At 56.4% G+C, this 23,996-nt stretch overlaps 2 protein-coding genes across 4 annotated transcripts; both read left to right on the top strand.

Moving 5' to 3' along the window:
• The first annotated feature begins 199 nt into the window (after nucleotides 1-199).
• On the top strand, nucleotides 200-14,133 carry CCHCR1 (coiled-coil alpha-helical rod protein 1). 3 transcript variants are annotated; one of them, XM_054722276.1, is made up of 18 exons: nucleotides 200-217; nucleotides 1,070-1,136; nucleotides 1,212-1,413; nucleotides 3,279-3,582; nucleotides 6,553-6,716; nucleotides 6,814-6,949; nucleotides 7,061-7,171; nucleotides 7,379-7,528; nucleotides 7,918-8,028; nucleotides 8,115-8,221; nucleotides 11,455-11,567; nucleotides 11,733-11,778; nucleotides 11,903-12,039; nucleotides 12,172-12,360; nucleotides 12,442-12,543; nucleotides 13,210-13,361; nucleotides 13,462-13,630; nucleotides 13,889-14,133. In XM_054722276.1, the coding sequence occupies exons 2-18, from the start codon at nucleotides 1,121-1,123 to the stop codon at nucleotides 14,053-14,055; spliced, it is 2,376 nt and encodes a 791-aa protein (XP_054578251.1). In that variant the 5' UTR covers nucleotides 200-217; nucleotides 1,070-1,120; the 3' UTR covers nucleotides 14,056-14,133. The 3 variants fall into 3 exon arrangements, with proteins under 3 accessions (XP_054578251.1, XP_027989628.2, XP_008155650.2); XM_028133827.2 differs by lacking the exon at nucleotides 200-217 and adding an exon at nucleotides 473-798 and having other exon boundaries at nucleotides 13,504-13,630; XM_008157428.3 differs by lacking the exon at nucleotides 200-217 and adding an exon at nucleotides 475-798.
• A 3,021-nt stretch (nucleotides 14,134-17,154) lies between these two features.
• Nucleotides 17,155-19,289, top strand: PSORS1C2 (psoriasis susceptibility 1 candidate 2). The gene is made up of 3 exons (XM_054722271.1): nucleotides 17,155-17,211; nucleotides 17,702-18,089; nucleotides 18,637-19,289. The coding sequence occupies exons 2-3, from the start codon at nucleotides 18,035-18,037 to the stop codon at nucleotides 18,990-18,992; spliced, it is 411 nt and encodes a 136-aa protein (XP_054578246.1). The 5' UTR covers nucleotides 17,155-17,211; nucleotides 17,702-18,034; the 3' UTR covers nucleotides 18,993-19,289.
• The last annotated feature ends 4,707 nt before the right edge of the window (nucleotides 19,290-23,996 follow it).

The raw sequence follows: 23,996 nt of genomic DNA, 5'->3' as shown, positions 1-23,996 counted from the left end.
ACTACTGCGCCTGCGTGCACCTCTGCCCCGCCACCGGGCCCGCTCTGCGCAGGCGCGGTCAGGCCGGAGGCTGGCCGGGAGCCAGGTGCAGGCTCTCGCGCTAAGTGAGGGCCTCGGGAGCGTCGGTTGGGGGAGGGAAGGGGCTGAGCGGGGCCTCGGGGGTGGGTTCCGGGGCTGGTCGGGAAGAGGGGACAGGGGCGGTGAAGGAACGGACGAGGTGCAGAACAGCCTGAGCGCTCAGGGTCCAGCGGGGCGAAGGCTCGGTGTCCCGGGAGGGGTGGGGCTGAGGGCCCGTGGGGGGCGGGAGGCGGGAGCGGGCTGTGGAGCCGGGCAATGCCTTCAGGAGAAAAGCAGACTAGAGTGCCGTCCGGGCGAAAGGACTCGCAGATTGGGGGGACATAGGTGGATTTGGGTGGGAGGCCTTGAGCCTCGGTGCCCAGGACTCTGGCGGGAGCAGGGTGGGCGGCGGGGTGGGAAGCTGACGGGACAGTGGACGGGAGGTAGTGAGATGTCCGGAAGCTGGCTTTTCTGCCCGGGGATCTAGGCTGCCTGGACCCCCCGGGGTCCTGGGGAGCCGCGCTGCCCGGCATGCGGCCACATCCCTCCGGGGCCAGGCCTTGGGCCAGCGCTTTAGTCGGGAGGGACCCGGGCGTCCTGGCTTGGTGTGTGGATGGGCTTCCCCCAGGCCTTGCCGAGCCTTGGAGGGGACTCTGGAGCCTGGGCTCGCAGCCCCTGCACTGCACGCCTTTCTCCCGCGCGACCAGGAATGGCAGAGTCGGTAGAAACTTGAGGAGGAGGGTAAAGGCGCGCCCGGACCCTGACCGTTTGAGTGAAGCCTGAGGGCTCCCTCTCAGTAAAGTCCCCGCTCCTGGCTATGGCCATGGTTCTGCCTGGGGCCAGGCTGGGCCCAGTCGTAGTCTGTGGGCCTCTCTTCTTCTGGGAAGTAGGAAGAGAGGAGCTGGCCCGGGCCTGGCTCTGTCTGAGGACCGTGACTTTGTCTTAGGGGCTTTCTCTTTGGAAGGTGGCCTGAGCATTGAATTGCAGTGCCCTTGTTTCTCCTCTTGTCCAGGGGAACGTAGATGGCCGGACACAGAATCTAGAGGCTTCAGATAATGTGGAGATGTTTCGACCTTCAGGTCAGTGGGACCCGGCAGGGGTCTGGTGTTGTCTCTCCCCGGAAACTGACCATCTTTGTCCTTGTGATTCCTCAGGTTCCATGGGGCTCATCCCCCCATCCCACTTCCAAGCTCGGCCCCTTCCAACCATGCCAAGAATGGCCCCCACCTGGGTCTCAGACCTGCCCCTGGCCCATCGAGGTGTCTCAGAGAGGCGGCCAGACATCCAGAGGCCTCAAGGGATCATGTGGGAACAGGACGTTTCTGGCGATGGGCAGGAGCCGGGGTGGAGGGACAGGTAGGGGTCCATTGCCCCTTCTCAGGCTTGCTTGCCAGTGACCCTTCTTCACTGAAATAGGTTCCTTACCCTAGTCCAGACCTTAGTTCCATAATTTGTTCATTTATCCATAGCAATTATTGGTGCCTACAATGCATAAATAGTAAGAAGAGCATTCGAGATGCTAGGGGTGGGGATGACAAACAAATAGGAGAAATCCTGGTATCAATGATTTCCTTAAAATTCCAAGGGAAGAGACACTGACCAGCAGCTGACCATAGTCAGACAAGATGAGGAAGTTCAAACTGGGCCCGTGCCCTGTGCTAGCATGGGCTCGTTCTGGCGGGCGGTGCTGTCGGAGCGGGCCCTGCTGTTGACGTGTCGTCTGTACAGCTGTTTAATGATGGTTCCTGCGTGTCTTTCCCTGATAAACTGGCAGGCCGTTGTGCATTGTGCTCTAGAGTGGGATTGCGGGTGGGTCTCCCTGGGCCCCACCAGCGGGCAAGGAGCATGATGACGACGGAGCACCAGAGCTGATGTCGGGACACAGCTCTCTGTTCCTGGCGTGGCTACCGGCTACGGTCCTGTGGCCATTCACTTGGTTTCTGCAGGCTGCCGTTCCCGCTTAAAAAGTCCCGCGGCCCAGGCCTCAGGGCCGGAGCGGTGCCAGGAGCCGGGTCCCAGGTGCTTTCAGCCAGCGGTTGCCAACCCGTGGTCCGTGAGGTCCGAAAGGTGGCGACGGCTGCTTTGAGCTGCAGGGGCACCAGGAGACTTCCTAAAGGCTGGGACTGTAGTTTACTGATGTGCTGTGCTCCCGAACCCCTCACTCAGCGCACCTGACTCTAGAGGTGGTCTGCGCTCCCAGCCAGCTCCTGGCCGTGTTGGTGCTGGGCGCTCTTAAACCAGAATTCATAAGCCCCTCCCTGTGCTTCCAACCTCTTCACTTCAGAATGTGTGGCCCAGTGGTCAGCACCGTTGCTGTTACAACATCAGCCGGTATACAGCTCTCTCTAGAGCAGCGGTTTTCAGCCTTTTTCATCTCATGGCACATAAACTAATTACTAAAATTTTGCAGCACGCCAAAAAATGTATTTTTTGCCAATCTGACCAAAAAATAGGTATACTTTTGATTTACAAAATAACAATAATTAAATACCCTTTCTGCTTCAAAGTGACTTTTTAAAAAATCAGGTGCTGCCCAACTTGCCTGGCTTAGTGATTGAGCGTTGACTTATAAACCAGGAGGTCATGGTTTGATTCTCAGTCAGGGCACATGCCTGGGTTGTGGGCTTTATCTCCAGTGGGGCATGCAGGAGGCAGCCAATCAACGATTCTCTCTCATTATTGATGTTCTAGCTCTCCATCTCCCTTTCTGAAATCAATGAAAATACATTTTTTAAAAAGTTAAGTAAATAAAAAGTTAGGTGCCTATACTTGTATATAAGGATTTCTGATACCAAGAATGAACCAATCAGATGCAACCTTATTTGACGTGACCAATAAGATACAATTCTTATGTGATCTATATATTTATGGTCCAAGACCGAGTACTCACACCCCACAGCTATTGTGTTGGCTGTTGTCACCTTTTTTTACTTGACAATCTAAGGGAAAAGAGGTCAGTGCCCCTGGCTAAAGCGTCAGGTAGTGCATGTTTTAAGAATTGTGGCGCACAGTTGATAATCGCTGCTAGAGAGCCATGAGCCCAGAGACTAGACCTAATATGCTTAGTAGGGCCTTGGTGAGTGGCGATGGTGATGGAAATGCAGAGACTCCTAAGTCCAGCTTCATTCCCCCATCTCCCCACATGTGAGCAGAGGGATCTCTTCGGGGTCACCTTCCCAGCCCCAGAGACAGGTCTCACCTGTGCTACCCTGTCTCCCAAGGTCTGTGGAGCTGCAGGGGTCACAGGCCTTGCGCCAGCAGGCAGAGCTGATCTCTCGGCAGCTGCAGGAGCTGCGACAGCTTGAGGAGGAGGTCCGGGTCCTGCGGGAAACCTCGCTGCAGCAAAAGATGAAGCTGGAGACCCAGGCCATGGAGCTGGAGGCTCTGGCACGGGCGGAGAAGGCTGGCCGAGCTGAGGCCGAGGGCCTGCGTGCCGCCCTGGCTGGGGCTGAGGTTGTCCGGAAGAACCTGGAAGAGGGGAGCCAGCGGGAGCTGGAGGAGGTTCAGAGGCTGCACCAGGAGCAGGTGAATGTGGGGGTGGGAAGGCCTCACCTTCACAGGGGATCTGGGCAGGGGCTTCCCCGCAGAGAGCAGATATGGAAAAAGACGCCCGTGAGCCGTGGAGGGATGAAAAAGCATGCCCTGGAAAGAGGGGGACCTGGTGTGTTCTTACTCAGATGGCTCTTGTTCCCAGGACTCAGCTTACCACCCACCACCTGAAGCCCTCCTTCCCCTCCAGTAGGAAGTAGTCTGTCTTCCTACCTCACTCTGGGTCCCCAGGTAATCCGGGAGCACCGGCGGGGCGGGCCCCGAGGTGAGCTGGGAAGGAGACTTCAGTTGGTAAGCATTTATCAGTGCTTGCTCTTCCATCCCTGAGACAGGAGCTGGGCCTCTGGTGAACACACCAGCCAGTCCCTGCCCGCCTGGGTGCAGCTGGCGGCCTAGAGGGCGACACACATTCAACACTTGATTTAACCCTAAGTAGTTGCCTGCCATTGGGAGAGGTGCCGTGAAGAAGGACAGCGAGCCTTAAGCTGGCAGGGAGTTAGGAAGGTCCCCCTAATAGGTCCGCATGTTAAGAATGGAACCTAAAGACACCGGAAGAAAACCTGGGTGAACTCATGGTAACCTGGAGGGGGGAAGGTCTTTACCTATGAATCAGGATCCTGAGCCACTAAAGAAAAGATTGGAATGTTGACTTTATAACACTACTAGTAAACTTAGGAATGGCAATAAAAGTAAAAGGACAACTGGTAGCCCTAGCTGGTTTGGCTCAGTGGGTAGAGCGTCGGCCTGTAGACTGAGGGGTCCTGGGTTTGCTTCCAATCAAGGGCACATGCCGGGGTTGCGAGCTTGACCCCCAGGGTGTGCAGGAGGCAGCCAGTTAATGATTCTCATCACTGATATTTCTATCTCCCTCCTCTCCCTTCCTCTCTGAAACAAATAAAAAATAAAAAAAAGGACAACTGCTAAATTAGGAATAATATTTACAGCTTATATCACAGAAAGAAGCTAATATCCCTGCTCTATAATATGTGTGTAGAAATTGATACAAGGAAGTCAGCAATCCAGCCAGAGATAGAGAAAAATATAAATGGCCTTTAGATTCACCAAAGATGCATAATGATAAGAGGTGACTTTTAAAATATATATTTTTTTGATTTCAGAGAGAAAGGGAGAGGGAGAGAGAGATCGAAACATCAACGATGAGAAAGAACCATTGATTGGCTGCCTCCTGCAGGCCCCTACTGGGGATCGAGCCCGAAACCCGGGCATATGCCCTTGACCAGATTCGAACCTGGGACCTTTCAGTCCACAGGCTGACGCTCTATCCATTGAGCCAAACCAGCTAGGACAAGAGGTGACTTTTGTTCTGAGTAGAAGTTGGCTTGTCGGGCATGGGTGGTGGAGATGGGAGCTGCTGACATGGGGCAGCATGTGGGACAGGAGGCGGCCAGAGGGGTTTGAGTGCAGGAGCTGAGGGGCTCTGGGTGGTCCTGGGACTGTGAGGCTTCAGGCCCATCCAGAACTTTATCTTAAAGACAATGAGCGCCCGGCTTAGTGGTGTGGCTCAGTGGTTGAGCGTCCACCCATGAACCAGGAGGTCACAGTTCGATTCTGGGTCAGGGCATATGCCTGGATTTTGAGCTCAGCCCCCAGTAGGGGGCGTGAAGGAGGCAGCCAGTTGATGTCTCTCTCATTGATATTTCCTCTCTGAAATCAATAAAAAAATAATTTTTCAAAAAAGGACAGTGAGCAACCAGTGAAAGGTTTAAAACAGGGAAATGACATGATCATATTTGTGATTTATGTCCAAAAAGTTCACTCTAAATGTGGCGTGGAAATCGGGTGACGGGAGACCGACTGGAGATGAGGACAGCCGTGTTCCCACTTCCTGGTCTGTCCCACGATCCCCTGTGTCCCTGACACCACTGAGAGGTGCAGTGAGGAAAGGCGAGCCGCCCGCCTTCTGGAGCTTCCTTTTGTGTGGGCCTTGGGCCTGCAAGGTCCTCTCAGACGGCAGCTGTAGGAATCCCTTTCCACGTCCCGCGTGGTCCAGGGTTCCAGTTCAGGGTTCAAGTTCTGGAGAAGGGCCTCACACAAATGAAAGGAGACTTGAAGAAATTCAATTTGGCGAAATGGGGGGCCAGGCGGTAGTCCACCTCTAGTGGGAGAACTACTGACTGCTCTGGCCCTGCCATCCCTTTTACTGAGGCTTTGGGGAAAACATCTTAGCCAGGATAAACAGAAATTTACATGTAGCCCTTAGGCAGGAAATAACAGAAACTTACATGGGACAAACAAAGGTGGAGGCTGCTTCAGCTAACAATGTCTAAACTAAAGGGTGAGTGGTTAGAGCAATTAAGGTTGTTGACCAGCCTTTCTGGCTTCCTGTCAACATCTGTCTTTTAGTGAAACTGATTTGTTTCCGGCAGGCAGCAGGTGCCGGGGGCCAGGAGCAGGCGCCGGGGGCCAGGAGCAGGCAGCAGGACAGAGCGGTGGTGGTGGGCATTGGAGGGCCCTGGGAGGCTCCTGAGGAGGTGGCGGAGGTGACATGTGGAATCTGAGAAGAGCATAGGAGATGGGCTCAGAGCAGTGGGCAGGGGCCCATGCAGGGCCTTTGCAGCCGAGGGAAGGAGCTGGGCTTTGCTCAGAATGCCAGCCGCTGGAGGCTCCTCAAGACTGGTCAGGGGTGGTTGCTGTCATCTGGACCAGAGGTGAGGGTGGCCTCCCTCAGGCTGGTGGCCAGTGGAGAGAAGTGAAGATATGATTTGGGGGAAGTCCAGACAGGAACTGCCGATGAGTTGGAGTGTGATGGGGAGTTAAAGGCTCCAGGGTCGGCCCCATTTGCCAGGCCCCTGGGGCCCTGTGGGCGCTGTGTTGGGCTGTGGTCTAAGGTCAGGGGAAGTGGGAGACAAGGCCAGAGCCAGGGGCGATTTGGAAAGCCCAGGTGTGGGGGTGAGCCAGCCCCTGCTGAGACCCCTCTCTCTGCAGCTGTCCTCCTTGACACGGGCTCACCAGGAGGCTCTTTCCAGTCTGACCAGCAAAGCCGAGGGCTTGGAGAAGTCTATGACCAGCCTGGAAACCAGCAGGGCCGGGGAAGCCAAGGAGCTGGCCGTGGCCCAGAGGGAGGCCGAGTTGCTGCGGGAGCAGCTGACGTAAGTGGGTGGGTGGCCAAGGGGGGCCCAGCAGGTGGTGGGTGGGGTGAGTCTCCACACCCATTCCATGGCTGCCCCATTCCCACACTAATCCTAGCAAGACCCAAGAAGACTTGGAGGCTCAGGTGACCTTGGTTGAGAACCTACGCAGATATGTGGGGGAACAAGTCCCCCCCGAGATTCATAGCCAGGCATGGGAATCGGAGCGACTGGAGCTTCTAGAGACTGTGCAGGTGAGCGTGCAGGGCACATCCTTGCAGGCGGGTGGCCCAGGACCTGGGAGGATGTACGTGCCCCAGGAGAGAAGGGTGCAGACCGGCGCTCTCCGCCCTGCTCCCTGGCAGCACTTGCAGGAGGACCGGGATGGCCTGCACACAACAGCGGAGCTGCTGCAGGTGCGCGTGCAGAGCCTCATGCACATCCTGTCCATGCAGGAAGAGGAGCTGGCCAGGAAGGTAGGCCCCGCGCCTCCCTGTGGGCGGGACCCTGCTGAGAGCTCCCCTCCCTGCACACACACCTCTGCTCTCTGTGGCTCCTGTCACCTGGGCAGCCCAGAGAGAAACCAAGATGCAGCTTCCTCCTCTGCTCCCCCAGGAGCCACACTGACCGCTTCCCCCCGCCCCCCCCCCCCCCCCCCCCCCCCCCCCCCCCCCCCGCCGCAGGTGCAACCGTCAGATTCCCTGGAGCCCGAGTTCTCCAGGAAGAGCCAGGCCCTGCTGAAGCGCTGGCGGGAGAAGGTGTTCGCCCTCATGGTGCAGCTGAAGGCCCAGGAACTGGAGCACGGAGCGTGCATGCAGCAGCTGAAGGGACAGGTCACTTGGCGCTCTCCCTCCCATGGTTACCCCTGTTTTCTTTACATAAGGGGTGGCATTTCAGTTAACCAGTGTTACCGAGTGGCTGCCACGTGCTGGGAACAGCCCTAAACAAAGACAGAGCTTAGGTCCTGGAGCAGACACCACAGGCCAGCAGACGGTTAGATAACGTCAAGAAGTCATGTGTGCTGTGAAGAGTGGGGTGACCCACCACACGACAGACCAGGGTAGGATGGTGAGGAACGGCCCTCCTCAAGGTGCAGGGCACATGCTTTGCGTGGAGACCTGGACTCCAACTCCATTCTCAGGAACCCAAGCTTCTTGTCCCCCTGAGTGGAGTTCTCTCTGAGACCTTTGCTCCCAGTGTCCGCCTGCCTCTTCTCCCCCAGGTGGCAGAGTTCCAGGAAAGAGTGGCCGCCCAGAGCCAGGAGCAAGCCATCCTGCAGCGCTCTCTGGAGGACAAAGCTGCGCAGGTGGAGGTGGAGCGCATGGGCGCCAAGGTCAGAGTCTGCCGCAGTCAGGGAGCCCCGGTCCATGGACCACGGCCCCGGAGAAGGGACCCTTCCCTTTATTGTCTCCTTCACAGTCCCTGCAGGTGGAGCTGAGCCGTGCCCAGGAAGCCCGGCGCCGGGGGCAGCAGCAGACAGCCTCGGCTGAGGAGCAGCTGAAGCGTGTGGCCAAGGCTATCAGCAGGTGTCTGGGATAGAGGTGGGGGTACGGAGCGGGGGGTAGGATTTCTGCTTCCCCAGCCTCCCAGACACCTTGGAGTTGAAGAGCCTTAGGCAAGCACAGCTAGAAAGCTGGCCACTGGAGAGTGCAGGCTGGAGGATGCGGGCTGGAGGGACTTAGCCTCTGGAGGATGCGGCCTGGAGGGACTTAGCCTCTGGAGGATGCGGGCTGGAGGGACTTAGCCTCTGGAGGATGCGGGCTGGAGGGACTTAGCCTCTGGAGGATGCGGGCTGGAGGGACTTAGCCTCTGGAGGATGCGGGCTGGAGGGACTTAGCTGCTGGGGTGCAGGGCTGGAGGGACTTAGCTGCTGGGGTGCAGGGTGGAGGACTTAGCTGCTGGGGTGTGCAGGGCTGGAGGGACTTAGCTGCTGGGGTGCAGGGCTGGAGGACTTAGCTGCTGGGGTGCAGGGTGGAGGACTTAGCTGCTGGGGTGCAGGGCTGGAGGGACTTAGCTGCTGGGGTGCAGGGCTGGAGGACTTAGCTGCTGGGGTGCAGGGTGGAGGACTTAGCTGCTGGGGTGCAGGGCTGGAGGGACTTAGCTGCTCGGGTACAGGGCTGGAGGACTTAGCTGCTGGGGTGCAGGGTGGAGGACTTAGCTGCTGGGGTGCAGGGCTGGAGGGACTTAGCTGCTGGGGTGCAGGGCTTGAGGGACTTAGCTGCTGGGGTGCAGGGCGGAGGACTTAGCTGCTGGGGTGCAGGGCGGAGGACTTAGCTGCTGGGGTGCAGGGCTGGAGGGACTTAGCTGCTGGGGTGCAGGGCTTGAGGGACTTAGCTGCTGGGGTGCAGGGCGGAGGACTTAGCTGCTGGGGTGCAGGGCGGAGGACTTAGCTGCTGGGGTGCAGGGCTTGAGGACTTAGCTGCTGGGGTGCAGGGCGGAGGACTTAGCTGCTGGGGTGCAGGGCGGAGGACTTAGCTGCTGGGGTGCAGGGCTGGAGGACTTAGCTGCTGGGGTGCAGGGCTGGAGGGACTTAGCTGCTGGGGTGCAGGGTGGAGGACTTAGCTGCTGGGGTGCAGGGTGGAGGACTTAGCTGCTGGGGTGCAGGGTGGAGGACTTAGCTGCTGGGGTGCAGGGTGGAGGACTTAGCTGCTGGGGTGCAGGGTGGAGGACTTAGCTGCTGGGGTGCAGGGTGGAGGACTTAGCTGCTGGGGTGCAGGGCGGAGGACTTAGCTGCTGGGGTGCAGGGCGGAGGACTTAGCTGCTGGGGTGCAGGGTGGAGGACTTAGCTGCTGGGGTGCAGGGCGGAGGACTTAGCCATGTAAAAGCTCCTGTGTTCATCTTCTGGGGCAGCCCCTCTGCGTTCACACCAGGCCACTCTGGCTGCCGTTGCCTGTGTGGCTGGAGGAGAGGAAGCGCCCTCCTGCATTTGGTCCAGTGACAGCTGAGCTAAATGGAGGCCTCGAAGGGTCCCACCTTCACAGCTGTTCTCGGATGGGGAGTGTGGGGACTTGTTCTCACTTCCTCTTTAAAATTTTACAGGCATGCCCTGATTAGTTGGGGAAAATTATCCAAAGCTATACACTTTATCGGCGTGTGGGTATCCATTTAAAATGCACGACAGCTTCTTCTTAACCAGTTGCAAGTCCCGCTGCATTTCCTTCCTTACTCCTTATAAAGCCTTCAGAAGGGCCTCTAAGGAGAAGCGAAGCTTCTGGTGCTGGGAAGCACCCCTCCTTGCCTTGGATATCGGGGTACCTGGTCTGCATGGAGCTCTTTTTCCCCCCCCCAATATATTTTTTAATTGATTTCAGAGAGGAAGGGAGAGGGAGAGATAGAAACATCAATGATGAGAGAGGATCATTGATTGGCTGCCTCCTGCACACCCCCTATCAGGGATGGAGTCCGAAACCCCGGGCATGTGCCCTAAAAGAGAATCGAACCGTAACCTCTTGGTTCACAGGTCGACACTCAACCACAGTTGCCAGGCCTGCGTGGGCCTGCTGGTTTGTTGCCTGGCTCTGTAAAGGTTTACTGCTACCCCAGCTCAAAATTGCGTGGCAGGATGGACTTTGCCCACTATCCCCTTCTGTTGAATCTGTACCTTGTGGACTAATGAACTTTAAAAAATGATGGAAGGTTTCATGCACACATGGAAATAGAGCGGGTAGTTCCGATAAACTACCACCCGAGTTCAGTCCATCGCACGCTCTCCCACCTGCAGGAGAGCAGACAGACACGCTGTGGGCAGGGTTTCCTTCGGTGTGAGGACATACTGAATGGGCCTTGCTAAGGGCTAATTGCCAGAAAGCCCACAGCCCATGCTTGCCTGTGGCCAGATGTGTTAGGTAGTTTTTAGACGGCTTGGAGACCTTATCAGAAAATGGCTTTAATAAGAGCCACGGAAGGGGTTGGAACCACAATGCAGTTTCAGGAAAAAGTGGTCTCTGCTGTGCCGAGGGAGCCAGCAGGCAGCCTTTGTGTCTGCCTGTTTTTCTGTTGGCGGAGACTTGACTGCCCCGAGTTCCAGCCCTGCCCCTGGTTGCTGCCATGCCCCCGCCCCCCCTGCCCGGGCCTGTTTAGGCTTCTGGGTCTTTTGAGCCATGTTGGTTCTGGTGGGGCCCAGCCGGCCCACAAAGGGATGCACCTGGCCTTCCCTGGGGTCGGGACCCTGGGAGGGATGACCGATCTCTGATGGTAGATACACAGGCACTTAGTGCTTCTTGGGAACGGGTCCCTTAGAAAACCGACGGAGGCCATGGCTCTGTTCCTTAGGAAGAGGCACCTAAGTGCACCCCCCGAGTGCGGCACCACTGCGGAGGCACCAGGGGCCTGGGGTGGAAGTCTAAATCCGCTCGAGATGCGCCAGCCTGTGGCATCCCTTGGCCCCCAGAGCCATGTCTGCTCCCCGATGACTACAGCGGCACCTGGGCCCAGATAGGTGTGCCCATGACCCTCAGGGCGGCTTCACTGCTGGGGCCGGCGGAGAAGCGGGGACCAGGAGCAGCGGGCTTTTCTGATGAGCTGCCGGGCCCTTTGATGTGGCAGTCGCTCCAGGGCTCAGGCCCCAGGCTTTCCTGTGTGATGGCCAAGGAGCCCGGCACGACTTGGCCTCAGCTTTTCTTTTCCCAACTCCCCATTTCCCTGCCCTGCTGCCCGCAGGTCCGCCACAGAACAGGCTAGAGGGAGGTGTCCTACAGCAAGCAGGTCAAGTCGTGGGGATGAGGTGGGTGGAAGGTGAGCGGCCTTGTCCCTTGTCCAGCTTTCAGATCTGGCTCCAGAACACCGTGGCCGAGGTGGAGCAGGCTGCAGCCCGGCTGCCCAGCCTCAGTAGCCGAGTCAGCTATGCCGTCCGCAAGGTCCACACTATTCAGGGTGGGTAGGCAGATGCCAGACCAGATCTGCCCCGCCCCGTCCCTCCCGGCCAGCTGTCTGTTGCCCGTGTCCATCCTCCTGCCTTCTCCTCAGTTGGAGCCTTTCCCCCTTACTCCCCACCTCCCTTTCCGCTCCAAACGCTGCTGCTGTCTGCCTTCCTCCCAGGTCTGATGGCTCGAAAACTGGTCCTTGCTCAGCTGCGCCAGGAGAGGTGAAGTTTGGGGCACTTGGAAGTGGATTGGAGGATGGTGGGGGGCTTTCAGGTGTTGGTTGTTGGGACCCAAAACAATAGGAATGAGGAGGGATGGGGTGACCCCTCCCCCACTCTGTCTCAGCCACCCTCAAGCCCCGCCGACCGAGGAGGTGAGCCTTGAGCTGGAGCAGCTGCGGGAAGAGCGGAACCGCCTGGATGCAGAGGTGCAGCTCAGTGCCCACATCATCCAGCAGGAGGTGGGCCGGGCCCGGGAGCAAGGTACGCCTGGTCGCCTGGCCTGGATCCCTGTCTTCTGGCTGGGACAGAGTCGGCGCGCTGGGGGTTGGGGGCTGGGGGCTGGGGCCGAGGACATGGAGAGGACCAAGGGAGCCTGAGCCCACCCCTTCCCAGGGGAGGCGGAGAGGCAGCAGCTGAGTGAGGTGGCCCAGCAGCTGGAGCAGGAGCTGCGGCGGACCCAGGAGTCCCTGGCCAGCGTGGGGCTGCAGCTGGAAGCGGCTCGCCAGGGCCAGCAGGAGAGCACGGAGGAGGCCGCCAGTCTGCGGCAGGAACTGACCCAGCAGCAGCAGGTCTACGGGCAAGGTGTGCAGCAGGGAAATGGGCGTGGAGGGTGGGGTCCATGAGCCCCAGCTCCCCGACACCCCATGTGCGCCTTCACCCCAGCTCTGCAAGAGAAGGTGGCGGAAGTGGAATCCCGGCTGCGGGAGCAGCTCTCGGAAGCAGAAAGGAGACTGAACGAGGCCCGGAGGGAGCACGCCAAGGCTGGTGAGGCTCGGGGGTGGACGTGGGTGGCCAGGAAGAAGGAAGTGTGCAGACAGGTTCTTTTAGAAGCTTTCTGTGAAGCTCCTTGGAAGTATGCAGGTGGGAGTTACCAGGGAACGGCCAGCTGAGTTCTCCGGGCAAGCACCCCAATAGCCAGCACCCTCCTCAAAGGCGACGCCCCTCCACGCTCCCCACCGCGGACCCCAGCTCTTTGTTAGGAAAAATGTCTAACCCCTTGCAAGGGAGGACAGTCCTGTGATGAGCGCCTGCACCGTCCTGCGCCTCGGCCCAGCCCTCACTCACCTGCCACACTGGTGCGCACACCACCACTCATTTCTGGGGCGTCAGTGAGTTACAAGCATCATGGCTGTTGACCGGCATCTCCTACAGAGAGGACAGTGCCCCATATAGGCTCAGCGCCATTGCCACATTGACGGAAATGTACATTCGTTGGACAAAATGTCATAGTCCATATCCAGACTTCCCCTCAGGGCTCCGGAAGGTTCGGGTGGGGAGCAGATTTACAGGGTCCTGGAGCGGCAACCCCTCTCCCTGTACAGAAGGAACGGTCACAGGCTGGGACCCAGCGCTCCTGCCCATCATCCCAGTCTTGTTTTCATGGTGCCTCGCGACCTCTGCCAGCCCACACCTGTCCCTGCTTCCCCACAGTGGTCTCCCTGCGCCAGATGCAGCGCAAAGCCACCCGGGAAAAGGAGCGGAACCAGGAGCTCCGGCGCCTGCAGGAAGAGGCCCGGAAGGAGGAGGGGCTGCGGCTGACCCAGCGCCTGCAGGAGCTGCAGAGGGACAAGAACCTCCTGCTGGTAGGGGAGGCGGAGGCTGGGCTGGTCGGGGAGTAGAGGCGTGGAGAGAAGAGGGGGAGGCTCTGCCCTGCTAGGCGGTGTTGAACCCTCTCCTTCCCAGGCCACCTTGCAGCAGGAGGGTCTCCTCTCCCATTACAAGCAGCAGCGACTGTTGGCAGTTCTTCCCCCCCTGGATAAGGGGGGGTCTGTGCAGCCCAGCCCTCGGCCGGCAGGGCCATCGGCACCAGCACCTCCAGCAGCAGCGCTTGGCCCCAGGGCAGCCACTAAAGGTAGTGGTCTAAGTGGGAAGAGACAGGTGGGGGGCGGGGCGGGGCAGGGGGCGGTCGCTTCTGGAATCTCCACCCCAGACACTCCAGTGCATGAGCCTTGTTCTCTGTGACCCTTTATTCACATCTGCCATGGACCTGAGCACCCCTTCCATCAAACCCCCCTCCCCTCTCCCCCCCCCCAGGGGCAGCCCTGCTCCTCTGCACAGGACCTCATGGCCGCCTCCTGTCTGGCTCCCATCCCCTGGTCTTCTTTCCCAGAATCCCTCTCTGTCCTGCTGGATGACCTGCAGAGTCTGAGTGAGGCCATTTCCAAAGAGGAGACCGTTTCTCAAGGAGACAACCAGAACTCTCCTGCAGCCAGGGGCTCGGAGTGCCTGGGTGCTCAGGGGGGCCCAGTGGGCCAGGAGGATCGTGAAATGGGGTGAGGTTTGGGGGCCTGTCCTCGGGATACCAGCCACTAAGGTGTCTGGATTCTGTGCCTCAATAAAAATGACTAAATAGCCCTAGCCGGTTTGGCTCAGTGGATAGAGCATCTGCCTGCGGACTAAAAGATCCCGGGTTCAATTCCAGTCAGGGCTCATGCCTGGGTTGCAGACTCCATCCCCAGTGGGGGGCATACAAGAGGCAGCCGGTCAATGATCTCTCATCATTGATGTTTCTCTCTCTCTCCCTCTTCCTTCCTCTCTGAAATCAATAAAAACATATATTTTTAAAAAGATGACTAAATAGAGCCATTGCACGGTGCACTGTGTCTGGGACTGCTCCGTGCACTGCCGCCAGGAGACGTGAGAGGGGGTCCCACACAGGGCGCCTTTTCCAAACCCCTTTCCTAGTTGCTGGGAAGCTTTGAGAAGCTCCAGGTTTTCTTTATTCTCTAGTTTCAAACTCTTTACCTCCGGAGGGGATCAGCGCCAGAGTGAGGAGGATAAACCACTCGGCAGGCAGGGCCCCGACGCGGCCCAAGGGGGCGGGGGGCAGGCAGGTCTGTGGGAGAGACATGGACAAGTGCCCACTGAACAATGAGCGTTGAAACAAGTGCTGTGAGAGAAAAGGAAGGACGGTGATGTGACAGGCGCCGGTGGGGCAGGGCGGCCTCTGAGGGGGCAGGGCGGCCTCTGAGGGGGCAGGGCGGCCTCAGGGGGACGTGGCTGGACCTGAGGGATGGGTCAGGCTGTGCCGACGGGAGGAGTCCCTGCAGGGGAGCACTGAGGGGGGCACTGCAGGGCAGGCTGGAGGGCTCACCCTGAGGCTGCAGAAAGTCCTCAAGCACTTTTATATTTTTTAAAAAAATATTTTTATTAATTTCAGAGGAAGGGAGGGGAGACTGGGGATCAAGCCCGCAACGCGGGAATGGAATCGTGACCTCCTGGTTCATAGGTTGATGCTCAACCACTGAGCCAGCTGTCTGGGCTTGAGTATTTTATTTTATTTTTTTAAATATTCTGATTTCAGAGAGAAAGGAAGAGAGATAGAAACATCAATGATGAGAGGATCATTGATTGGCCAGAAACCTGGTCATGTGCCCTTGACAGGAATTGAACCCAGGACTCTTCAGTCTGCAGGCCGACGCTCTATCCACTGAGCCAAACTGGCTAGGGCTGGGCTTAAGTACTTTTTATTTTATTTTTATTATTTATTTATTTTTATTTTTAAAAATATTTGTTAAGCCAAAACCGGTTTGGCTGGGTGGATAGAGCGTTGGCCTGCAGACTGAAGGGTCCCAGGTTCGATTCCGGTCAAGGGCATGTACCTTGGTTGCGGGCACATCCCCAGTAGGGGGTGTGCAGGAGGCAGCTGATCAATGTTTCTCTCTCTTCGATGTTTCTAAATCTCTATCCCTCTCTCTTTCTCTTTGTAAAAAATCAATAAAATATATTAAAAAATATATATTTTTTAAAATACTTTTGATTTCAGAGAGGAAGAGAGAGGGAGAGAGAGATAGAAACATCAATAATGCGAAAGAATCATTGATTGGCTGCCTCCCGCACGCCCCCCACTGGGGACGGAGCCCGCAACCCAGGCATGTGCCCTTGACCGGACTCGAACCAGGGAGTTTTCAGTCTGCAGGCCGACGCTCTTTTTTTTTTTTTAATTTTTATTTTTTTAAAATTTCTTTATTGATTAAGGTGTCACATATTTGTCCTCATCCCCCCATTCCCATCTCACACCCCTCCCCACGGATGCCCCAACCCCCTGTTGAACTTAACCATTGGTTAGGCTCATACGCATGCACACAAGTCCTTTGGTTGATCTCTCCCCCCTCCCCCCACCCTCTCCTATCCTCCCTCTGAGGCCCGATAGTCCGATCGATGCCTCCTTGTTTCTGGTTCTGTTCTTGTTCCTCAGTCTATGTTGTTCATCATTTCCCCTAGATGAGCGAGATCATATGTCACTAGATATATACTTATAAGAACTGAATGTGAGAAGAGCAATAATAGTTATGCTGACAGGCAGATGAATCAGTCTGTAGTGAGTTTCTTTCTGGACCAACAGTTCTTTTGAGACCCAGTTTCAATGTCCACCAGTTCCTTATGTGTACATGTCGGCACTGACCCCTCAGCTCTGGATGGTGGACAAATGGTGGTAACAGAGGTCCGACTCCCTCTGGTTTGGTCTCGGCCGGACCCAGGGGCATGGCTTCACCCGGACTAAGGGGCACGTGGCCTCACCCAGACCCAAGGGGCGCGTGGCCTCACCCGGGCCTGGGACCCAGCCTCACCCGGATGGATCCAGGGGCACACGGCCTCACCCGGACCCAGGATCCGGCTTCACCCGTACCCAGGGGCGCAAGGCCTCACCCGGACCCAGGGGCACATGGCCTCACCCGGGCCCGGGGACCCAGCCTCATCTGGGTCCAGTGGCGCGTGGTCTCACCCGGACCCGGGACCCAGCCTCACCCGGATGGATCCAGGGACACATGGCCTCACCCGGACCCAGGATCCGGCTTCACCCGTACCCAGGGGCGCAAGGCCTCACCCGGACCTAGGTGCGCGAGGCCTCACCCGGACCTGGGACCCAGCCTCACCCGGATCCAGGGACACATGGCCTCACCCGGACCCAGGGGCGCGTGGCCTCTCCCAGACCCAGGGCGCGTGGCCTCACCCGGACCTAGGTGCGCGAGGCCTCACCCGGACCTGGGACCCAGCCTCACCTGGATCCAGGGACACATGGCCTCTCCCGGACCCAGGGGCGCGTGGCCTCTCCCAGACCCAGGGGCGTGTGGCCTCACCCGGACCTAGGTGCGCGAGGCCTCACCCGGACCCGGGACCCAGCCTCACCTGGATCCAGGGACACATGGCCTCACCCGGACCCAGGGGCGCGTGGCCTCTCCCAGACCCAGGGGCGCGTAGGCCGACGCTCTATCCACCCAGCCAAACCAGCTAGGGCTTGAGTACTTTTTAAACGGGAATAGCCACACAACTCAGTTTATGTTTTTAAGCCAAGGTGGCTGGCTGTGGGTGTGGGCCGGATGAAGGGAGCGGATTAGGGTGTGGCGATTGGGGGTGGGGGCGGCTGGGAGAGGTGGGCGCCTGGGGCGGCCGCGGAGGGACAGTGGTGTCCTGTGCTGCTGGGGAGACCAGGTGGGGAACTACTTGGGGAGGAAGTGAGTTCTGTTTGGGCCACATTTTTCTCACCGCCAGGCCGAGGAGCCCTTCCTGAGGGGAAGTCCCAGCAGGAGTCCTGAGACTTAGACAAGACTTTGACCTAAAGGGTGCGGGGGGGGGGGGGGGGGGGAGGGACGGCGGCGGGGGGAGAGTGGGCAGAGTTGGAGCCAAGGACAGGAGGGGGCTGGAGGGGCAGGAGGAGGTCCAGAGGGAGGAGGGGGAGGCTGCAATGACCAAGCTGAGAGCCTGTGGCGTGACTCCTGGAACAGCGCTGAGGTGGAGAGAAGGAATCAGGAAGTCCTCACCTTCCTCGCGGGCCTCCAGGAGGGAAGCCCTCGAGGCCCCTGCGCCCTGGAGCTGGTCCTGAGGGAGTGGAACTTCAGGGAAGGCCTGAGCCCAGGGGAGAGCTCCGACAGTGGAGGGCGGAGGCTCTCAACCTACTGACACCTTCCTGGGTGCATCTCAGGCATCCAGGGGAGCCGGCCCCGCCCGCGGCCCTGCCCTCAGCCTGGAATCCCGCGGCCCAGCCTGCTCGCTCCATTCCTGGGCATCCAGTGGCTTTGAGGAAGGAGGCGGAAGTCCCTGACTGGCGATGAGCGTGGAGACAGAAAGGAGGGACGCCAGCCTGAGAGGCTCACGTCAGCGTGGCCTTCCAGCGTGTTTGACCGGTTAGCTCTGATGGACGCCTGTGTCACGGGCTGGCCCCGCCCCAGAGACGGGCCGCCTCCCCTATAAAGCCTGCTGGGGTTCCCAGGCACCCAGGCTCAGCCCACCCTGACATTGGGGCCAGGAGACAGCCATGATGCTCGACTGGAAGCTGCTGGGGATCCTGCTGCTGTGCCTGTGCCCGGGAGGTGTGCTGGGATAGAGGCTGGGTGCATTTGGAGTGAGGGGGTGGTCAAGGGGAGAAGAAGGCGGCCCCTAAGAAGGGGTGAACTGGATGCATAGGGATGAGGTTCTGGGAGTTCGCTTGAGGGGAAGAGTTAAAGGGATGTGAGGTGCGCGTAGCTCAGCGCGCGTGTCTTGCTGGTTGGGATGTAGCTCCATGTGGCCATTGAGGTCAGAGTTCAGGTGTGCGGAGCTGAGGGCTATGTGAGGGAGGGTGGAGGTCCCGGGTGTCACTTGGGGGCTGCAGACCAGCGTAGGGCCATGCAAGGGATGACAATCAGGGCTGGATGGAGCTTATTGGGGGGATCCTCTCAGTTTAAAGGTCAAGTTAATGGTTTGGGACAGAGTTTTCATGTCATTTTAAGGTCACTCCGGTGTTTTGTAAATGTAGGGGGTTATTTCTGAGGTCTGTTTGTGGGTCACTCAGGCTGTGGTGTGTCCCCTGGGCCTGCAGCTGGCTCGGTCTGGCTCCGGCCTGCATCACCTCTTACCTTTCTCCTTCCTCCTCTATAGGCATCTCAGGCAGTGGAGACCACCCCTCTCCCCCACCCACAGAGGCTGGACAGGAGGAGGGCTCCCCAACATTGCCTCAGGGTGCCCCCATCCCCGGTGACCCCTGGCCAGGGGCACCCCCTATCTTTGAGGACCCTCCACCTCCAGGCCCCAGTCATCCCTTGAGAGACCCGCCTGAATCTGGAGTCTGGCCGCCTAAGCCTCCTAGAACTGATCCCCCTAAACCTCCCCGGCCTGACGACCCCTGGCCAGCAGGACCCCAGCCTCCAGAAAACCCCTGGCCTCCTGCCCCTGAGACGGACCACTGGCCTCAGGAGGAGCCAGACCATGACCCGCCCCGGGAAGAGTACAGATAGCCGGACCTCCCAGAGCCGCCCAAGCCCCCCTCTACCTTCTGCTTCCCCTGAACTAGCCCAACCCTTCCTCCCTCCCTCAGTTGTAGCTCAGGCAGGAGGTGCGCCCTCAGCATTTCCTGTCCGCTCCTGAGAGCCATACTGAGCGCCCACATCCCCCTCTGTTTTCTCTGACAGCTAAGCACACACCCTGCTTCAGTCCAATCCTCTTCTACCTGTCCTGGTCCCCTCACCGCTCGTGCTCTCTGCTGCCACCTGGTGGCTCATACTAGAAACTGTCAGGAGGCAATGGTGGTGCTTCCGTGAAATTGAAAAATAAAAAGCATGTTTCCTTAATTTTGAATCGAGGTTTGATTCTTTGCCGTTGATGAGGTCCATCCTCACAGCCTCACCCCACAGACATTGGAAGTAACTTCAGCCCCTGGCTTGCCATGTGCTCCAGGACGGGGACTCAGACGCAGGGCGGCTGGAAGTGTAACGGACCAGGGGGTTCAGACCCATCTGCATCCCAGGACCCTGGTTTTGAAGAACGGAAGCCAAGCTAAGCCTCTCTTCACTAGCTCATAGTTTTCGAAGACCCTGCCGGGACCCAGCGTTCCCTGGGCCATGTGCGGGAAGACCAATCAGTATTGTTCACAATCAATATTTGTAGTTTCTATCAATTGTGTCTTGTAATAATTGTAATTATAAGCTCACTGCAGAATAACTTTCTAACACATAGAGTCTTATGGTCACAGGACATACACTTCAATTTATATGTGTATCTTTGTTACAGAGATATACAATAAGGACTTTCCAAAAATACACAGAAAAAGATACAATGAAAACATTTCATTAGGATAAAACTCTACAGGGGAAGTGGAACAGAAAAGAAAAAGAAATGAGGTAAGGTTGCGGCGGCTCAAGGGCTTAGGCCAGGAGAGGGCTCTGATTGGCCCAGCTGCGTGAAGACCATTCCTGGAAAGCATGGGAATTGCAGTGTTTAAACTCAATGGAAAATGTTAGCTGCTGACGAGAATATGTGAGGGGTACATTGTTTTTCAAAGTTCTTTTCCTAAAAACTTTTATTTATTGACTTTTGAGAGAGAGAGAGAGAGAAACATCGATTTGTTGTTCCATTTATTTATGATGCATTTGTTGCTTCTTGTATGTGCCCTGATCAGGGATCAAACCCGAAACTTTGGTGTATCAGCAAGTCGGTAGCTCAGTCGGTTAGAGTGTCATCCCAGGCACCAAAGGGTTGCCAGTTTGATCTCTGATCTGGGCGAGTGTTTCTCACATTGATGCTTCTCTCCCTCTCTAAAAGCAGTGAAAAAACATATCCTCAGGGGAGTATTAAAAAAATGAAATTCTTTTAGGGAGTATTTGAGCAGGCAAGTTCAAAGGGCAAGGGCCCAGAGATCCTAATGACCTGTCAACTGAGGGGCTGACCCGGTGGGGACTGAAGGGGGTAAGAAGAAACCGAGGGCTGGTGACCTCAGACTTCATCCCTGAAGTATGGTAGCAACCATACTTAGGTAAAAACTGCTGTTTGGATTTTAACCCTGCTATTCTGGCTTCTGCACGCACTTGCTTGCTTAAACAATAGGATAGTTACCTCAGCTTCCAGACTGAGACCTGGAGACTCACAGAGGTGATTTTCCTGTGCCTGTGGACCAGGACTACAGGAGATCGATTCCCACTGACTCAGTGGCTCCAGGAGTAGAAACTGTAGATAACCTTTAGAGATTACTGACTCCGCTTGGTTCTGCTTCTGTAAAAACCTGCTTTCCCAAGATAGGGCCACATTCCAATGTCCAGCAGGATGTGGCTGAGAGCGGCCCTGCAGGCTGTTCCCAGACTTTAGAATTTAGAACAAAGGAACATTTTTGTGGTTTGGACCTTTAAAAGGGCTGCCTACACCTGGGACAGGGCGGTCGTGTGGACTCCACCTGCGTGTGGTGCTCTCGCGGCTGTCCTGGCCAGTTCAATAAATCCTTGCCTGCTTTTTTTTAATCAATTAGCAGCCTCCGGTGGTCTTATTTTTGATTCCAGGGTTTGACCCCACAACATTTGGAGGCCCCAGCGAGATACCCGAGAGAGAGGTGAGAGGGACCCCCTGGAAGGGGCTGGAGGCTCTCCTTCCCGAGAGGGAGGTGAGAGGGACCCCCCAGAAGGGGCCGGAGGCTCTCCCTCCTGCGAGAGGAGAGAGGGACCCCCCAGTAGGGGCTGGAGGCTCTCCTTCCCGAGAGGGAGGTGAGAGGGACCCCCCAGTAGGGGCCGGAGGCTCTCCCTCCTTTCGGGGACCTTAGCCGGAGACAGGAGCCGCAAGGATTTATTGAAAACGGGGAGACCGGTCTCAGGAGGTAAGGCACCCAGGCTGAGATCTCAGGGGTAAGAGTCTGTCGGAGGGCTGGACGCGGCATAACCTCCAGACTCTGGTCGGGACACGACGGTGTCCTTGGCCCAGGAGGACACACGGTGTCCTCCGCCCATAAAGGTGTCCGGACTGGTTGTCTTGTGTTTTGTCGTGTTGGTGTCAGGACTGTTTGTTTTGTCTTTTTGTCTTGTGTTTGTCTGTCATATTTGGGCCCTATGTGTGTATTATTTGTTGAGTTTTGATTTGTCAAGGTTTTGTCAGTTTGTTGTCACTTTGTTGAAATCCTCTTGGAGGACATTGAGTGGTTCTTCCCTTCCTGTTTAATCTTTGACTGTGTGATTGGATTACTGAGCTTTTTATCAAGGTTCCTTGCAAGGTTTTGCCTGTCCTGGAATAACGCTCTGTGTGTAACCTGTCCCTCCCAGACTAAGCATTTTTTCCCCCCCCAGGTCAACGCCGGACTGTAGGATAACTTTCCCCTCACAGTCCCTGGAAGATTAATCTTGTTTCCTTTTTCCAACATGAGTGCCATTTCTGTTTTGCTGAAACATGGGTTGAAAATCCTGTCCTGGGATGTGGGAAAGGGAGGCCCCCATCAGGGGACTTAGAGGCAGTATTCCTGTTATCTGCTCAGATCCCAAAACTGTAATAGTACTTGTTCACTGAAATGGTGTAAGTACAGACATTTGTTTGATATTTTGTTTGACTGCCTGGGTACAATTATTTGTTCATGTGTGGAAGTCTGTGAGGAAAAAAAAAAAAAGAAACATTTAATTTATTTAAGGCTGAGTGCTCTGACACATAGCAAATTTCCCCGAGTGGCCACTGGGATTTCTTTTTTCCCAGGGGTGTTTGCTCTCTGTCAGAGGGAAAATTGGCCCACCTAACAAAATTTCTGTCTATGTTTATTAATTTGAAGGTATAACGTTGTAACAATTGTGGTCAAAGAGGTTAAAAGCAGGGACCAAATTTTAAAGTTAACTATTTATAAGAAGGAAGCTTGAGCTGGCAAAGTCACCAAGTCTGCCCAGCAAGCTCAAAAACTAAATGAATCTTATTTCTGACACCTGCTGCCACCCAGTCTTAATCAGTGGTGGAGAAATGGTCTCAGAAGTGTTTGTCTCAATTGGCCATTTAAGTTTTGATGTGATTAATGATTACAGTACATTGCAAAATCTTTAGAAGAAAAGGAAAATATTTTGTGGGCCACTTGGTCCTTGTGTGTGTGTGTCAACTCTTAAGTTATAGTTTTAAAATCAGTAATTTTAATGGAAACACACTCAAGCAGAGGGGCTTTTCAGAAAGGTCAGGGAGTCTGATTGCAGTGTAGGGGTCACCGGGTCCCCCACGCCACCTTCGTTGGCAGGAGGCAAGCGCTTTTCCCAGGGGGAACAGAGATCGGACTGCCAGATGAAAACGCCTTGGTGGGAGCCTTCCTTCGCCACCTGGGACTCTCGCTGTGCTCCCTGCCTCCACCCACCCGGTGTCCATCCCCTCCAGGGGTTGTTTTGAGTAGCTGGAGGCAGCTACGAAGAGGGAAATTCCCTTGTGACCCCCTGCGCCCCAATGAGACCCAAGAACCCCCGGCAACTCCTTGGACACTTTTCACCGTGTTCTGTTAGGGGGCTTAAAGGAATGTTCTGTTAGGGGGCTTAAAGAAGGCACAGCTAGTAATTCCCCCATTCCCCTTTTCAGGCTTATCAGAATCTGAGATCCTTATCTGTAGGAAAAATGTGGCATTTTTGAATTTCAAGCGGCTGGAGGCCTGGGAACAGAGTGATGGGCCTGCTCCCTCTTCCCTCTGCCTTTTTCTAAATATTTTAAAATAATAGAAGGTTTGAAAGTTATTTTGAAATTAGGAAGGTTTTTGTAAATGTTGTACATGTGATGAGAAAGGGGAACAGAGAAAGAAAGAAAAGGCCAGCAGCAAATAGGAAGGAATTAGTATGCCTATTGTAGGAAGTGGGGGCACTGCAAGAGAGAATGTCCTGGCAGGTTACCTAGAGAAGCACAAGGGGAGACTCAGACTCCAAGGGTCTTTAACTTAGAGGAAGAGAACTGACAGGACCGGGGCTCCTTTCCATTGAGCCCCCAGGAGCCCAGGGTAACCTTACAAGTGGGGGGCAAACCTGTTAGTTTCCTGGTGGACCCTGGGGCAGCCTATTCAGTCTTGACAGAGCCGATGGGACCCGTAACCTCTAAGAAGACATCAATCCAGGGAGCCACCAGACAAATTGCCTGTTTTTTTTGGACATCAAAAAGGACTGTAGACCTCGGAAGGACATGGTAGCGCATTCATTTCTGATCATGCCAGAATGTCCGTACCCCCTGTGTAGACGTGACCTCCTACAGAAACTATTTGGACGTGCCACCGTATCCTTTGAGGGGGACGGAGCGGGAATTCCTACGGGCAGTTGGATACTGCCACCTGTGGATATCGGGGCTCGCGGAGATTGCTAAACCTCTGTACTCAAGTACTAGGGGAATACATCCACTGAACTGGACAGAAGTGGAACAATGGGCCTTTGAGAAGCTAAAGGCTCTCGTCTCAGCACCTGCCCTAGCCTTGCCAGACGTCATGAAGTCCTTCCACCTCTACATGAGTGAGGTAAGGGGCATTGCCAAAGGGGTTCTCACTCAGACTCTAG

The sequence above is a fragment of the Eptesicus fuscus genome, chromosome 10 (genome assembly GCF_027574615.1).
Source record: "Eptesicus fuscus isolate TK198812 chromosome 10, DD_ASM_mEF_20220401, whole genome shotgun sequence".
NCBI classification, from domain to species: Eukaryota; Metazoa; Chordata; class Mammalia; order Chiroptera; family Vespertilionidae; genus Eptesicus; species Eptesicus fuscus.
The sequence above is the reverse complement of the archived record's forward strand: the minus strand, read 5'-3'. Positions and strand labels throughout refer to the sequence as shown.